We start from the raw sequence: 18,192 nt of genomic DNA, 5'->3' as shown, positions 1-18,192 counted from the left end.
CTTTCTGCAGCAGCTCTTGGGGTTAGTGATGGTGGTTGGTCGGCAGCCCCCCACCCGGACCTTTCGTGGTGTGAATCACGGCGGAAAGGTGCTCCAACAATGGGCAGCAAAGCCATTCGCAATGCAAACCAAAGTAGATTCATATTGTTCATTAGCGGTCGGTGTGTGTTTCCTGATAGTGATGTTAATGTGGATAGTTCCCAGCTTCCGTACCCGCCCGCCTTTCTGCCCTCGGTGCAGGTGGTCGGGCCCCCCGTGGTCCACGGGATCGGAGCGAAAGCAAAACGAAATAATCAACGAAATAATCTTCCGAGAACAATTGTCTGCCCGGCGGGGCGGACCGAGATCGTGCTTTGAGAAGTTTCTAATGTAGGAATCCTTTTTTAATCATAACATTTTCACGCGGCTCTTCAGCAGCCAGCAAAATGTTCGTTATTTTTCACGCATTTGAAGGAGAACTGCTTTGCACTTTCTATCAATTGATTGAAGGAAAATAGAACAGTTACAGTCTCGTTGCCTGGAGTCTCCTTTTCTGGGTGTAGCGGCATTTTTTCAATCGATTGAGGGTTTTCAGTGCCCCAGATGCGTTGACAGATATATTCAAAAACTGTGCCTACGCTGTAATGTGCCAGTGGCAGCCCTGTAATTTCGAAACCACAAAATGTACAAATGTTAAATAATTGTCATACAGCTGTACCGTAGAAGAACTATAATTGGTGAATATGAGGGACATTCTACTTTTCTTGTTGGGTTTTTGGCCAATATCTTCCATCAAAGTTGACGCTTTCCAAGATCTTTTGGCAGATTTTGTCACGACATGTCTCCTATCTTCCACCAAAATCCGACTAACTGAAAGAAAGGTTTAACGCCTGTGATCGTTCTCTCGACCTATAACGGTAATTTTAAAGTATGAATTTCTTCCTTTTTGCAATGTTGTCTTCAGTTTAATCTGGCTTGTAAGGCTTACCCAGAACAAAATATTAACGCGTTGACTATTGAGATAATTATTGCTACTTTCCAAATATTTGTTAGTTTAAAAAAAATGAGAAGCCGTAGGTCTCTAGCATCGATTGCAACCATTGCAAAAAATTTAACAAAAGCTCCTTGCACAACCGTCATAGAAATCATGGAAATTTGCTTTAAATGGCACTTCAAAATGAGTTTTAGTTATAGAATTTGACAAGAAGTCTTCAAGCATGGCCTGAATACGTTTTACTGGTTGGCCAGTTTAAGTTGGCATAAAGAATTCAAAGACCAGAGCAGAGCACCTTAGCAGAAAATTTCGAACGAGTAATTCTCGCTGTGTTTATTGTGTGTTTATTATGATAGGATTGATCTATCCACTGGGACGGAAATTGCAAACAATTGAGTTGTTACTCAATTATTGTGGCTCCAGACGCCCAAACAACCATTTAACTTGTGGAGTAAAATACAAAGGATAAAGAAAAATTAAAAATTTGCAAAAACTGTAGTATACTAAAACTAAAAAATCCCCAGAAAACTAGTAAACAGTGCAACGGGTAAAGACCGAGCGATTGGCTACCATGAATAGCATTTCCGGGCATTTTCCAGTAACTTTTCCATCGTGTCCAAACACTTTGGTCGATTTTTCGCCCAATAAAGTGAAACAATAGCACATTTGCTCATTTGGAGCGTGAACAAAAATATCTTTGTGACTTGCTGTATGTGTGTGTGTGTATTGCCCCTTGCCCATTGGTGTTGCCGTTTGCGAACCACTTACTCGATGATCCCGATCCGGTGCTGCTGGAGCCTCGACTCGGGCACTGGCGGTGCTTCCACGGGTGCTGCTGTTTGTTGGGCGTCCCGTTGAGGCTGCAGGACGACGGGAACCCATCGACGGGCCCCATCACACCGCCGAGACCGCCCGGTATGATGGTGGTGCCGGGGGCCGGATCCAGCGCCGAACCGAAGTACTGCGAGGGGTTGAAGTTGAAGTTGCTGATCGAGTTGGAGAAGTGATGGTTGTGCGAGGCGACGAGATTGCTCTTGGCCGACGCCCCACCGGCGCCGTACTGGTTGATGTTGCAGGAACTGGCATGATGATCGCCGCCGATTCCGAGCCCCGCGCCGCCACCAGCGACCACGGTGGCACCCTCCGCCGGATTCCAGGTACCGCCCAGGCTGGCCAGGTGCCCTGGCAGGGGCACCTCGCCCGGCAGGTGGCCGTTGGCGCCGATCGTGTTGTACTTGGCAGGCAGGTTGAGCGCATCGTAGTTCGGGATGTAGCCTCCCATCGGGTCCGGGTGGTGGTGGTGGTGCAGGTGCGGGTTGTGATGCTGATGGTAGAGAAAGAGTTGGCCATCGGTCATCGGCTCTTTGGCCGGCAGATCGACCGACTCGGCGAACCGGTCGTCCCCGGCCGCACTCTGGTAGTAGTAGTGGTGCTGCAGATAGTTATCATCGAAGTAGTACGGAGGATAGGGTTTCACGCCGGCGTCCCCGCTCCCGGTTCCGTTGCACCCGCCGGGCGGTGCTCCGGTGACCGCGGCGTTTCCGTTCATCAAATCCACCATCATCACCGGCAGGGGGTCGTTCAGCTTCGACTTGCCTTTCGGACCGTTCGGCGGGACGCCGGAAGTCGTTTTACTGTTTGTCGACGGTTTGGTGGATTTGAGTGTTGACTTCAGCGTGTCACTGGCCGACCCGTTTGCCGATGCGAAGTTAAACAAGTCCGGTTGGTGCATCGGATGGTAGCCGATGCCGGTGCCGTTGCCGTTGGCCAACGGCGCTGTCAAATCATTCACCGGCAGCTCGCCCGGTGCCGGATCCGGCCCGGCAACAGGTTGCATTATGCAGCCGTACCCGTACGATGGGCGTCGGTTCAGTGGTGGCGGCGGTGGCGGTATCATGTCCTCGCTGTACGAATCATCCTGCAAGTGGAGCAGAGAGTGTAGACATTCAATATTCGGAGTCGGGCACAAACAACACCAATCCGTGCGGGACGTTGTGGCCAGCTCTCTCTCGGCGGTCGGTGCGTGCGTTTGAAATCAAGACTCTTGAAGTGATAGTTAAAGCGTTGGGTGATACCCACGCCCTCGTATTGTTTCACGAATAAATGGCGTTTGGTGCTAGGGAAGACTATATTTGGCTTTGAAATTATGCACGTAAAACTAGCCCTCCTCCCTGTAGTCATCGAGTTCTCGAGTTTGAGCGTTAACGGACCGATGGTCAACGGTGTAACTTCTAAATGATATGGTCCGGTGGTTTATCTAGTGGTTGGATTTTAAACTATCGATTACTGGATTTTCGAATCGTCGGGACGAAAATCGTTTACGAAATGGGACGCCATATGCATGTAAATAATTGGTAAACATTTAAAATTTATTTCAAAAGTGGTGAGTCTTCAACTCAAAAGGTTTCAATTGGAAAAGCTAATTTCATTTAAGCTTTAAGCAGAAGCAGAGTGACTGTTCGGTGCGGATTTTTGTCAGGCGGCACCATTGGCCCATTTTTATTCAAAAATGAAAAGGAGTCGCGAAGAAGGAAGATAAGGAGAATTGGCTTATAACTAAAACATCTATATTTATTCTTCTAAATTAATTTCATCTCTCTCAAAGTAGCCTCGCTCCGGATGCAATAAACTCGTGCCAACGTTTTTTTAAATTTTCAAAACATGCCGTAAAGTCTTCATCCGGTGTAACCTTCAATGCGCTTTCGGTGTCTATATCTTCTATAGATTCAAAACGGTGCCCACGGAGCTGCCTCTTGAATTTAGCGAATAAGCAGAAGTAACTTGATGCTAAGTCAGGTGACTGCTCCATCGACGTGGGTCGAGGTTGTGTCGAACTGATCACGAAAATGTGATGCTGAAACGATTTTTGGCTCCAATCGACATTCCAGAACTTCTTCGAACATTTTGTACCACTTATAAACTCTTGTTTTTGATAGAGCTTGCTCACCGAAGGGCTTTTGAAACAATTTTATCTTTTTTGGCAGCAGCAGTTTCATTCCACACACAAAATTTAATGGGGATGCTGAACAGTTTCTATCATTTTGAAAATCGAAGAACTCACTTCTAGCTATTTTCAAAAGGACCCGTTTCGCAAACACTAATTAGTATTTTGGAGTACAATTTGACACAGATATTTGAGACAGCGTTGTCAACTTAAAAACAAAAACATTTATCCCTAGTGAAATCACAATTTTCCTTACTTTTTGTCCACAGTGTTAATTCCAGTCCAGTGCTGTAGCCCTCAAGGGAGCTGCTTATCTTTCTACGAATTGGAACCGATCCACGTTTTGAAATGCACCTGGGCTGCTCCCATCCCATTGGGCTTATTTAGGGGTTGTTCCCATGACGAGGACATAACAAATGTAACATAACTTGTGCAGTTTTCAAGACCCTTTAACATACATTTTCCAAAGCACTGCAGTTTGGCCAATCTGTCTTTTATGGAAAGCATACTTTTGTGAGATTTCACCATCCTCAATACTATGCTGCGTAACTGACATTTTGTGAAAACTGCGTTTTATCGATCAAACGAATAGATTTATCTGCAATTTGATTTTTTATTCTACTAAAAGTATCACTATGGTAGGTGCACTGATGCCACTTTGCTCCCATTCACTCCCCTTCTAAGCGGCGAAGGCTCTCAGCTACCGCAAGCAGTTCACCGTTCTGATCCGGTTTCATATTTTGCAATTAATTATTTGTCGCATGCACGTCTGCCGTCTGATTTATTTTCATGAGATTCGCAAAACAGGGAACCTCTTTTAAACCGCTGTTTGTCATAGTTCTCGGCCCCCGGGGGGGGGGAAGCAATGGAACTATTTCATAATCACGTAATAAATGGTTTTCCGGGGGAAAGAAATCCATTTGCTCCTGCACCGAGCCACCGGCACAAACTAGCCTCTCAGCCTCAGCCAGGCTGCTGCCACGTTGGGCCCACCGTGGGCCCAACGATGACAAAATGGTGGCACAATTTTACGCATCTGTATCTCATCTTGGCCTGGTGCGGTTCCTGGTGGCACCGGAGGACGATAGTCAGCAGCGTCGCCAGTCAGCGCGAAGGATGCAAACCGGTAATGTTCTGGTCGTGCAAAACCGCAGAAACAGGAATAAGGCCGCGGGGCGGGATGGGCTGCCTCTCGGAGTGGGGCAAGTATTGGGCGCAACGACGTTATGCTCGCCATCCGCTGTTCGGCTTCATGTGCTGGCAGAAAAATGACCTGACCAAGGCAGATGGAGCGGATATTTATGACATTGTCCCGTAATGGAAATGAGAAGAATAAATGTTTCCCGAGGACAGAACTGAAATGCACAGCCAGCTGGGTCGGGTCGGGCCGCGTAGGCTGCTCGTGTTCGCGTCTATCTGTCTATTGGGCAAAATACGCTTTTTTTTGCTCTTCAGCGGCTGTGTTCCATTTTTTGTGTGGTTCCGTTCGAGCTTCCTGTTCCGAAGGGTAAGGTTCTCCGTTCCGCAGTGGATGCTCGCGTCGACAGCAGGCCCGAGGATCCCCGGGGTTGATAATTTTTCACTTTCACTAGGCTTTTTATGGTGATTCCATGTTTGCGGTTCTTGTGGTGCTTTTTTGGGCCCTTGTTTTGCGGAAATGAGTTGATTCCCAACCATCAACGCAGCGCGCCTCGGGACCAGCTTTTCTAGGGATTTGAGTAATGAGTGCATGATTGCTGATGAAGAAGAATTACAAATCAAGATGGAGGATCATCTCGCGGAAGCCGACCATTCAAACCGTGCCGGCCCGATGCGCCCGATGGGTAGGAAACAAAAAAAGTGCCTCGAAATGGAAAGGAATTACGAAATGGTAGTTCATCATCACCGAGCACGGTTTCGGGGCGAATCAATCTTCTTGGTTTCAGGCTCGTCTTTCGGGCTTGTTAATTTTTTGTTCACTTTCCCTGTCAGTTCCCACTTATAGTGCTTATTATTTCGTAAGAGGATCCAGACATGAAAAACAAACAAAATAAATCCCGAAAATATTTCATTCAAGCACCGTGATCTGATGCTGCGTGCTAGTACTTATGCAAATAACCCAACGAAATGACGTCCAGAAGGATTCAGCACATGGAGACGATTCGAAACGATGTGGTTTGTTCTTCAATATTGTTTTTTAATATAAGAAACATCTTTTCTATTGAACAGATCTATCTTTTCTTCTGAGATGTTGACTTTACGGTAAAACATGCTCGGCCCAGCTCCTTCGGAACTGGGAGATTTTAAATAATATCTGCAATTATGCTTGATTGTTTCAAACACAAGTTTGTCAAAATGTGATTGACAATCGCACGGTCGCAATGAAATATACGCATTGTGCTCAAATGATGTCAATCAGAGATTTTCTGTGCATTGTGAACAGATTAGATTAGATTATCAACGTTCAACGGAACGTGCTCATAAACATTTTCTCGACGTTAAACTTGTGTTTGAAAATTTATTATCAAGTCTTTATTTTGCTCTGAACAGATGTTGCAAGTTACTAATTAGTGGAAGTACGTTCAGTACAAATGAGAATATTAATTACTAGGTGTGTGCGTTGAGAAGTGAAATATTTTAACACACAAAAAATGTTTCTAAAATTTTTATGCAAATTTCTTTTTTATTCGAAGTATGTGCCATCGTTAGCTATACATTTCTCCTATCTCTCTGCTTAATCATGGATTCTCAGACGAAAGAATGCTTCGACTTTTTAAGTAAACTAATTAGTCATCCAATTTCGACTTCCTCGTGGAAAAACGAAGGGCTGCTCAGCCAATACGTGTCCCATCGATGAAAATGAATGATATTCGGAAAGAACCAAGTCTAGTGAATAACGCGGGGAGGGATAACAGCTCCTATCCAAGTGATTTGGTAGCATCCTGAAACAGTTTTGTTTTTTGGGGCGCCTGGTGCTTGATTCCACGGGCCACCAGGCGCCCCCATTGGAACCCACTAGAATTGCATTTTGGTCGTTTTCGATCAATGCATGGTTCAAATTGATCATTTGATGTCAGTAGCGATCGGAATTAACGTTTCCATCAGGTTTTAGGAGCTTGTGAAACACCACACCTTTCTGTCCCATCAGAAAGTCCGTTTTTTGGTCCTTCGACGCTATTTTTTGTAAAGTCAAAATCGCCATTTTGAAGTTTTTTAAACCAGTCAAAGCAGAGCGATCTTCCAAAACCAAGTCCCGACAAGCATTTGGTGCGATTCCGAAGCAGTTTTCTTCGACAGGGGCAGAAAAATAATAATCCCCGCAAAACGTCATTTTCAGGCACAAAAGTTGGCATGGTCTAACCCTTTCAACGGTCGTTTGATAACTGATTAATTTTTTTTGCGACCTGGACTGATTTACCTGATGTCAAAATGAGGTAATGATGAACGAACCGCAAAACTGGGAAGTCCCAATCGGCAGGTACAGTCATCATTCTAAAATTTCACTTCTCAACGCACACACCTAGTACATTTCTTTGACTTATTTTTGTTTAAATATAATAAAGTTTCCTTTTAAGTGCAGCTGTATGTTAATAACAGAACTAGCATTGCTCGATGTTTAACCCCTTCGGAAAACAGTTTGAGACTCATTTAGGATTCTGCGCACCGCTTTACGGAGAACCGTTTCAGCTTCATCGAAGATTATATGATTTCAAGTGAACGCATTAGAGGCAGCTATGGCCCAAGATTCGCCACTCATCCGTCACCGACTTTATCACTGCTTTGCGACATTTGATCCACGGCATTACGGTCAAGGTCGTGTCCGAAGTGCACTTCCGGCACACTATTAAAGTCCGTTTTACTTCCGCTGCTCGTTGAGTGGGATCACCGCGCCGTGTTTTGGCGATAAAATTAAGGAAACACAGGATCGGTCCCTTTTTACGGTCGCTACTCGCGCCCGAACGAATTCGTCATCGCTCACAAATTGTGATTGCCAAAGTAGTAAATGTTGCTTGCTTTTTTTTGGTTTTCTTCGATTTGTTTGCCATGAAGCTGTACTTTTCACTTTGCTGCGCGCTTTCGCGAAGGCTCGTTTGTCCTGCCGGGTGCACTCCGAACGACGATCGATTCCGGTGGGAGTGTATTTTATGGTGTTCAATAAAAATCTCATAAAACAAATATTATGTTCCAAAGCCAGAGAGCGAGCCCGAGAGAGAGAGAGACAAGGAAGGAGGAGGCCCGTTTGATGGTGTGCTGACGCTTGGAGGTTGATCAGGTCATCGGTTGGGCGTCATTTGTCGGATGTTGATGAACGGTTCGTCCGTTTCCGCTTGGGGCCATTGGAAGCGTGCTAGATTCGAGCGACCTGACCTCGGAACAGGTCGGACGTACAGGGCCGCCGAATGGAGTGCTGATCACGTGAAATAATCAGCGACCGGGCCGGATATGCCTCGGATTCGATCACCACGGACCGACTGTTTATGGCACGGAACGAGGAAGCTTCCAGATGCTTCCGGGGTTGAAACCGAATCCCGGAATGAAGTGGCCGTTGCGTACCCTGTTTGTTGTTGTGGAGATTGTGCGAAAACAATTCACTGCTAGTTGCACACCGCGGGACAGACCGTAGGTGGGTTGTGGATTACACATTTTATGTACAAATCAGGATTCATGCGAAAACACCTCTGGGGGCGGTTTCCGAGCAGAACGGAATAGTATTTTGCCATTGATTGAATTTGCTTTTGCAGGGCTTTTCACATGTATTTCCGCTGTCTACAGCAAACTAAAATCAGCTCTCACAGCCTGCTAGTTCCGGTTGAGCGTGATGTGGACGGTATAACACGCAACGGTTAATTTAAACCAAGCATTCACTCTTCGCAAGCATCCGGAATGAGCCGTGAAAGTCAAAAGATGAACATGTAGACATTGCACTGAAAGTATATTTAAAATTTATACGACTTTTCCCGAGTTCAAACAAACTTCCCGCCCTGTCGGGTATCGTTTTGATGTTTTTTTTTTGGGAGCCGAACCATCCAGACCATCCATCTGACGAACGGTGCAGGAGGACATTAAAAATTCCATTACAGCCAACAAAAGAACACACCGCTGAATGATGTCCGAACGGGTGAAGGCAAAAAATTAAACAAGCAGAAAATCAGGACACGAGTCCAGCCACGTCCTGTCCGCATGTGCATGGGGCGAGTTTTTCCACCCACCTCCGGACCTCGTCTGTCACGCTCGTCTAGACGCGATGAGCTTTTCGCGTGCACAAGGATAAAGTTTTTCCTTTTCGGCGTGTCCGACCGCCTAGACCGCCTTTTCCGCTGTCTAACAAATGATAAAACACCGGCCAGCGGTTTTTGACCCCTCCGGGTGGCGCCGTACGCCAAGCTAGGGACAAAAGAGGGAAACAATTCCGTGCAACAAACGGTCATCAAAATGCATATTGCACTCTCGATAAAACCAGACATAATATGTGGTTGCCGAGTGTTTTGAAAAGATTTCCCAAGTCGTTTGGCGTGGCTGTTTCCGTGTCGTTTCCGCATTCTGTTTAAACACATATGAAATATTTGAAAACAGAAAAGAAAATAGGAAAACGTATTGAATAAATAAACCGAACGATGTTAATTAAAATATGTACAAGCAAAACATCGTCAATAATTCTGGCGACAGAAATCCGGAAACAGAGTATTCTTTTTTTACAAATTTAATTTCAATATTCTAGTACCCTTACTCCAAGAGCTGTACAGTTGGCCCATTGTTTTGTTACTTTCTCCCGTCTGTCCGTGTCACATGCCACGAAAAAAACCATCAACATAAGCACCGAAACGAACATAAGCACCGAATTATACGGAAGCGGCAACGGGAACGGAACGGGAACGGAACGGTTAAAAAATTCCGTGACTTATCGCGGTCGCTTCTGGAATCCAAGTCCCCTTGTCCGATCACGCTTCCTCGCGCACAGGCCGATCGGGCGAGGACCTTCACCCGGTCGGCCTGGTGGTATTTGTAGCGGCGTTCGAAGCGAGGTCGCTCTCCCGTGGCCGGTAGCGCAGTCGTTCCGACAGTTAAGCGGGCAGATCGATATTCTCGCCGCTTAACTGACAACCATAGTATTTGGAACTCTGTAATTGATGAACAAATCATCTAAATGACCTGAAATTACGGCAGTTGTCGCTCGAAGGCTACGATTCGAAAAAAATCAACCAGCGAAGTGAATTGGAGTGTGGAGTAAATTAGGGTAGCTCGTTACGTTACTTTTGCTCTCATTAACGTAGCCATCGTGAACTGTTTGAGTTGGGAATATTATTTTAAAAAGATGTCGAACGATGTAACTTTAGGCCTGAACATTAGGCTCCATTTTATAATAGAGCCAGATAGAGCATATTTAAACCCAATCTTGGATATTTAGAGTAAAAATGTTTTGTAAAGTGTATGAATAAAACTTGACATACCGTGAAAGGCATTAAAGGTGTTTTTGGGTACCGCTTTCAACCGGCGCAGATTGACCGAGGTCCGAGTTGTGGTTCCGATAAATACTTGAACCGAAATCAATAGCGCACTTTACAGGGAAGCGCCGTTTTTTTATCAGCCCATCGATCGCCGATTGTTTATCGTCGCCCGCATATCGGGCACCATAAATCGTCCGTCCGTGGAAAAGGGAAAATAATAATAACGTTGCAAACGCCGGCCAACGTCGGGCCGGCCTTTGGAAAGTCGGAAACAATTTCGGTGATATTATCAGAATCCGCTTATCCGCAGTCACAACAGCTGGGGCGTGAAAATGGAGTGCCAATTTGCAAACGGAATTCCATCTAACCGGCAAACTTTGAAGCGGCCCCTTGTACACATCCTTCAAGTTGTTCGATTACCGACACACACACACACACACACACACCGGTCTTTAGATATATTCTCGTCCCGGCCATCCCAGGAAGAATGTGCAATTTCCCTCCCACCCGGGCCCGGCTCGTGGAAGAGGATTCCATAAATAATACTCCGAAAACCTTTCTGCCGCAAAATAGTACGGTCAATAAATTTCGTTCTATTTTAGCTGGCTTACGCCGGAACACCGCCCGGTCCGCCGCCCGGTCCACGGGAACAGCCCGGACCAATAATTTATGACCGGAAGTAGCCAGCGACGGATAGATATCGGGCGTGTCTCGCTGGCCGGGTCGGCAGTGGACGGGCAGAGGGATGTGTTTGTAACTTCGATTTTCCAGTGCCATTTCCCAGTTCCCTGGTGCCGATAAAGGCTGCTCTTTTTTCTCTCGCTGTCCAGGCTGCCACCGCCAGGCTGGGAAGAGTTTTCCAGTGGCGACCGATCGCTTAGCGTCCTGACTTGCCCGACTAATATCGGCCCGGGTGTTGGCGGTGTTTTTGTTTTGGTTTTTGGTTTCGCCAAAATTTGACAGCTGGTGACCACTCCTGGGGCACAGATGCGCGGCGCACCGTGGGAGTAATGTTGGTGGGCGTGATAAATGGTGGCCCCGAAAAAATTGCTAACTGCGCTCGGGCGCGATAATAAATATGCGCACGTGGTGCTAGAGAACTCGCCGTCGTCACCGGAAACCGGTTCATCAGTTCCCCCCAGTTTGACACATCCGGACGAACGCGGCGCTGCCGCTTCGTAACGACGGAGAGGGCCCGTCTACCGTTCAGCACCTGGACACAGGGAAGCCGAGCAGTGTTTCGGAAACTCGTCCTTCACACACTTGACATTTCGGGAGGGTGGCCGGCCGGATGGTTTAAACTAAGTGCGACCACGCGCGCTCACTTACCTCCGCATAATTATCGCCTCTCGGATACCCGGATCCACGCTGGCAGTCGAAAGAGAGCACATTGATGGCTTTGCAGGGATTGGAGCCCCCTTTGGCACCCGCTGGTGGTGGTAACTGGTGGTGGAGGGGCGTAGGCGTTGGCGTCGACACGGACGAGGTCGGCACCGAGGCTCCGGTTATGCTCGAGTGCCTCGGGGGCACCACCACCGTTGCTGGACCGCCTCCGTTGCTGAGGTCACCGGTTGACGTGGCAAGATGCTGAAGACGGAAGCAAAGGTAAGTAGGCAAACGAGTAGGCGGTAAGTCAGAAGTCTCCATTTTACGCCACTTTTCACGCAAAACTTGCTCCACAAAACATTGAGGCTGGGCTGGGTTGGGTCGCGTGGTGCTTTGTTGTGGTTGTGGCTGCAATCAAAGTGTGCCGGTGTGCCGGTCACTGCAACGCGCGTGTGTGTGTGTGTGGTGAAGGTAGTAAGCCTGTGTGTCAAAGGGTTCGACGCGCGTGTCAGTGCAGGTCGCCCACGGCACACAGCGATGATGGCTCCGAAAGCCGCAACCGACTAGCCGGATGTCAGCGGCAGGCGACAGGACTGCGACTGTCTCTGCTCGGCTCTGGTGGTTGAGTTTTCATTAGCAAATTAGTTTTCTCAAGCCTTTTGCCGTGCACTAGGCACCAGGCACCAGGCACCGGGTGCCGGAGGCGTTCACTCCGGGCAACGACGCTAATTGTTTCTGTCACTGTTTAAATTTGATGCCAGACCGGCAACAACTTCCAAGAACCTCGAGGCTCGAGGTTCGAGCAAAGGGCCGGCTCTCACGATGAGTGGGTCGAGCTGCGTGGTAGGCCCTACAGAGGCTTCAGATGAAAGGATGACAGTCTACTCTCTCGCTCTGTCTGTATTTCGCTTTGAAGGTACAGATAATTTGCTGAAACACATCTCAGACCTCAGAAGCAGCATTAATTGCCACCATAGCCAAGTCGATGGATTCGGCCACCGAAGGAAGTGTGTCGGCCTAACCATACCTGTAACTGCTGTTCAACTGCTGAGACACTAACAACCCTGAGGTTTGGCTGGGTCGGTGCGATGTCAAAAGCATTAAAGTTTGCTGACATGCGCTCACACGGACGGACACGGCTTACAGACGGTGGAAGGCCACAATCACAGCAACAGAAATCACAGCCCAGGACCACGACCTCCCGCACCCATCCCCAGCCACTCTGATGCCAAAACCAACCGAAACACTTACCAGTTTGCCCATCGAGCCGAACTTCTTCTGGCGGTCCTTCTCCAGGCGCAGCAGTATCTGGGCGTTCTGCTCGCACGTGTACGTGTGCTGGCGAGGATTTTTCCTGTCCAGGCTGTACTGATATAATGGCCTTAATGGATTTGGTATTATCTGTAAATATTTGATCCGAAAAAGCAGACACAGACACACACGGGGGCGTGAAAATGGCGGACGATGAAGCCGGAGGACGATGGTGATAAAACCGGAGTGACGGCAATATAGTGACAGGTCCGGGGGAGGCGGGAGGCAATCGTAATGGGAAAAAATGGGAACACCGAGAAGTGAAACCGGAGCCACAGGGTGGGGCGCGCAAAATTGGCTATGAAGCGCCGGACCGATCGAACCCGGGCTAAAACCCGGTGGTCCCCGGTCCGGGCCCAAATGGTCACGGGGTCGTTCTACATAAACCACGTCCACGGCCACGGCCGGTATCGGCCCGATTTCGGTGTGGACGCAATGTGTGATCGGCAAAAGTTCGGCGAACCGAATCACCGAATGAGGGAAGTATTTTAACAAACTTTGCCGGACGCAGGACAGCGAGGCCTCCGGAATGGTCTGGTTGGGCGATGTCGGGGCGGATGGTGACGTTGATGGGCCATCGTGACCAGGAACACATCAAACCGAAAACTAATTGGGATGAAAATGGCAGGAACAGTAATGGAATGATAGATTAGACCATATTAGTGACACTTTCACACATTCGGGCCTCCCGGACCCGGAGTGGCACCCGGAGCCGGACACGGCGCCACCGGAAAAGGCTAGTCAATTGAGCCATTTTTCCGTGTGTGTGTGTGTGTGCCCAAAGTGTTCGTAGTGCTACTGTGTGAGAGGCTAATATATTCGTATGAATCCGTAGTACGCCCTTGGACTTCGCACCTCCCGAAGTGGCGCCCTTGCTGGATGGAGGCGGATTACTGCCCTTTGCGTCGGCTGTTGAGTGGGTGCTCCAGAGTTCAGAGTTGGAACTAATGGAGTAGTTCACCTGGATCACCTAGCATGATCTTGTGGCCAATCGACTTACAAAACGGAACTAATTGGACTCTCGAGACTGCAATCTGACTCTTGCTCCAGAGCGTGCTCATGCTTCCTCTCGCTTTCGCAGTTGCGGTTCTGTTGATTGCAGCCGTACGTTTATCGTAAGGGGCGCAAAGCAGGGGTCTATCATCAGGAAGAAAAACGTGTTCAGCAATATGGCCCTGAATGCTACTTAAAGCTATGGTTTGGTCCGTTCGCAACTGTAGAGCGTACACTTTCATTCGACTCTAATTTCAATTCTAGTAAAATGATCCACCAGTTGTTCCCACTACGAGACACCGGCCGAGTTTCATCAAAATTACTGATCAAATAATAACTCGGTGTGGCGGTCTTCTCGCTTGGACGGTCCGGCTGACGAATGTTTGCCGTTTTAAGCTGATAAAACCCATCCCCGGGGTTAGAGGAGCTCGCTAAGATGCTGTTTATGTGAAGCGGTGGTAATCTGGCGGACTATCCAGGAATCAGACGGCTAGTCAGTTCGACAGCCTTTGACTTTGCAAAAAGACCTGGAAGAGCGGAATGCAATATCATCATCATCAGCATCATCATCATCGTCGCCGTCATCGTGGTGGCGGTTGCGAAACGAAACTCAGAAAGGCCTTCCACTTTACGCCTGAAGCACTTGACCTGTTAAAGTTTCCCGTCGGGCAGCAGGAAGCGCCCGAGATGGCGGCCCGTTGGTAAAGATGAGATTCCCAATTTGAATCTCGGCGATAAGAAGGAATGTTTAATCCGGCTTATTCCATTTCTTAGCGTTTTTGTTGCTTGCGGATGGCTACGGGTTCCGTTTGGTTTGGTTTCGCGTTGCGGTGAATCTTGTTTTTATTTTCCACCATTTGCTAAAATTTCCATCCATTTCGGTTAGTTTCGACGAGGCTTTCGTTAGCGTCCAGCGATTACGACCACAGCTTCCGGTTTCTCATTATCGATGCAACGTTTGCCCTGGACCGGACCCGGAAGCAAAGTCAGTCAGCTGCCCGTCCTTCACTTCGGGGGCAGGAAGCGAAAAAAACGATAATATAATATAATTAACAAAATTAATTACAAACTACCGGGTCGCCCGGGGGCGGAAATGGTCAAGAAAGGTGGCTCACTGGATGGCTGCCGAATGAAGGATCATTCGCCGTGCCGTGGATAGATTATTTCTGGTCAAATAATAACACCGTCTCAAGCGACAGTTATCTAAGGTTTTGGGGCGTTCTTCACCAGGGTCAGGATCATTACAGTCAAACGGAATATGTATTTTTTTCTTTTCTATTATAGAGACTTTGAGCGGTACTAGCCTAACATTCGTCTCTTCGGAAACGGAATATGTGATTGGAAAATGAAAACTATTTAAAACACTAGTTACAGCGAAAGGGCGAACTGTTGTCTTATGCTGCCATTTTGGACTCTGTCCCAAAAACAGTGAAAATTATATATTTACACATTGTCATTCTTCGGATTTCTTTTCTGATTTCTTCGGATTCCAATCAATTGACCAAGTACGAAGGGTATATTTAAATTAGTTTTGGTTCAAAACTGCTCAAATTGAGGTATTCCCCGAACGCAAGTATTTGAATACTTGCTGAGTTTGTCTTGGGCAGAATCGTTCAAAATGTTACATAAGGCTCAAGGTTAGTCTGCTTTTTCAAAATCACAAACGTTCGAATGGTATTAACCGTTATATAATGGCTGTCAAGCCATTCAGGACCACTCTTATGCTCCAAGAACCGCTGGAACGGACAAAACAACTTTGAACAATTGTTGACGCATGTGTGTGGCGCCAGGAAACCGTTTATATGAAATTTGGTGATTTAGATTCTACAGGGTGTTTCTTTAACGATGCATGGTTTCATTTCGGTATAAAAAACCGGCTGAATATTTTTTAATGGTTGAACATTTGTTTGAAAGACATTCATGACATTTATGTATAAAATTTGATTTTGGTTGCAGAAAATTGGGAAATATGAAAAATTTATTTCCAAAGAGGTATGTCGCCAAATCATTAGTCAAAAGCACATTTCATTGAAGCTCATTTCCGCCTCGGTTTCTAAGTTTATAAGCAGAATTGTTGTTTTTGGGGTTCAGAAAAACCCACACGTCGTGCAAGAGAAGCCAATGCACCCACAAAGAGTGACTGTTTGGTGCGGATTTTGGATGATTGGTTTTTCGACGTATTTGAAGCTTAGAACTTGGACGGCATTTGGTTTAAACAGGACGACGCTACGTGCCATATAGCGTCTGTCACAATCGATATTTATGTTATGCGATCAAATCAGCAGCTATTGACAACCTCAAGACCCAAATTCAAGTTGCTATTGCCGTAATAGGATCAGATACAATCGAAAATGTACTCAAAATAGGTCGACCGAATGGGCTACTGCCGAGCCAATCGTGGTGGACATTTAACCAAAACTCTTTTCCATAAAAAATGTTAAGAATCAACCTTTCAAATAAAAGTTTAAGCATTGAAAAATGTTAAGCCGTTATTTTTTTAAAACCAAATGAAAAAAATGTGTCGTTACTGAAACATCCTATATAGGCATTTCAGGCCTTATATTAGTTAAAAAACGAAGACATTGTCAAATGAATCCAAATAGGAAGGAAAAATAGGACCACCATTCGATTAATTGAATTCAATGTACGCAGTTTTCCAATGTGGCGAGCCCTGTCTTTCAAAGGACTGCGATAATCTGTTGATTGCCCTTTAGTGTACTTGATCGAAAACTCATTGATAGAATTACCTGTTTTTTCTGATTCAATTTTTCACAGAATTATGCACATTTTACGAAGCAAAAATAAAAACGGGCCCTGTTCCTGCCAAAAAAGCCGTCAAAAAGAAGCGGCAAAAGAAGTTACCGTCCGCCTCCGTCCGCAAGATTAATGCTACGTGCCCCACGCAACAATGCGAAACGTTTATCAAATTAAAGCCAATCCGCAAATGCCCGACGATGAATTTGGAGAAAGCCCCCCGAGGGGGGATCCGCTGCGACAATTCTTCCCCGAAAAAGCCACCAGCCACCGTTGAACGCAATTAAATGAAGTTGTTGTCATCGTAGCCACCGGGAACCAATATCGGCGATCGCGCCTACTCCACGGTTTCGTTCCGGGAAACGGGATGGAATGGATGGATGGAAAGACAAAGGAAACCCGGGGAAGGAAAAATCAGCCGTTCCAGTGGGTCGGCCAGTGGGTCAAGACACGGTGACCGGTGCTCTTACCTCGGTGTCCGCATCGCAGCTGCACAGGGACAGCGTGCTTAATCCTCCCGGGCCCCGTTTGAGCGTGTTCCGGACCGCCGGATCATTACCGGTGCCGGCCGCGCTGTTGGTGGCATTTTTCAATATCGAGCCCCCGGCACGTGTCAGGGTGGCCGTGGCGGCCACCGTGGCCGATACCGGGTACATCGGTTGATGCAGGATCGGTTGCTGCTTCGACTGGCCATTGTGATGCTGGTGCTGATGATGAGGATGCGAATGGGGATGGTGATGCAGCCGATGGTGTTGGTGTTGGTGCTGCGGATGTTGATAGTCGGACTGCGAGGACGAGCAGGTCGAGTAGCTATCATTGTCGAGGTGCTGCTGCTGGTGCTGCTTGCTGTACTCCCGCAGCTTCTGCTGGTGTAGCAGGACCTGCGACTTTATCGTTTGATCGGTGTTATTTACATTTAAATTGGATTTCCCACCGTAGCTGTTGCGGTGCGTGTGGAAGCGCTTAAAGTCGTCGCTGAGCGTGGCTTCCGTTTTGGGAACGGTGGGTATTAATTTTGTTGCTGCACCGGCCACGGGTCCGGCGGCCCCCTGCGTCGACTGTGAGCTGCTCGACTGTTTGGACCAGCTCTTCGCCAGTCCGGAACCGGCGCCGGATCTCGCTGCGCTCCGCTCCGGTCCGGTTCCATACTCGGCACTACTTCCACTGGTGCCGCGCTCGAGGGTCGAACCGGGGCCACCGTTTGTGGCGGCGGCCTTTTTCGTCCGCTGATGATGGCTATTGTTGCGCTTCAACGAGCCGCCCCCGAAGCCTGCCGCTCCCGACGGGGATTGCACTGATTGCGGCTCGATTTGGCCATTGTGCTTGTGCAGATACGGGCCCGCCGTGCCGCGATTGATGTCGGTCATTTTTGCCCGAAAGGGTGCGATCCGGTCCGGAGACACCCGACGTCGCGGCCCCAGCCAGTGCGCCTACCGGAAGTCGAAGGTGAGCCTGGCGAGACACTT

The 18,192-nt window shown here is 47.8% G+C and overlaps 1 protein-coding gene across 1 annotated transcript in view; it reads right to left on the bottom strand.

Moving 5' to 3' along the window:
• LOC128270619 (uncharacterized) overlaps positions 1–18,093 on the bottom strand; it is a 30,136-nt gene extending 12,043 nt beyond the window's left edge. The window contains exons 1-5 of the mRNA XM_053008030.1: positions 17,197–18,093; positions 12,920–13,069; positions 11,672–11,929; positions 1,742–2,891; positions 507–640 (exon numbers count right to left, since the gene is read on the bottom strand). Coding sequence (XP_052863990.1) covers positions 507–640; positions 1,742–2,891; positions 11,672–11,929; positions 12,920–13,069; positions 17,197–18,093 — 2,589 coding nt within the window. The remainder of the gene's footprint in view (positions 1–506; positions 641–1,741; positions 2,892–11,671; positions 11,930–12,919; positions 13,070–17,196) is intronic.
• Between the last annotated feature and the right edge of the window lie 99 nt (positions 18,094–18,192).

Source organism: Anopheles cruzii, chromosome 3, assembly GCF_943734635.1.
Source record: "Anopheles cruzii chromosome 3, idAnoCruzAS_RS32_06, whole genome shotgun sequence".
NCBI classification, from domain to species: domain Eukaryota; kingdom Metazoa; phylum Arthropoda; class Insecta; order Diptera; family Culicidae; genus Anopheles; species Anopheles cruzii.
The sequence above is the reverse complement of the archived record's forward strand: the minus strand, read 5'-3'. Positions and strand labels throughout refer to the sequence as shown.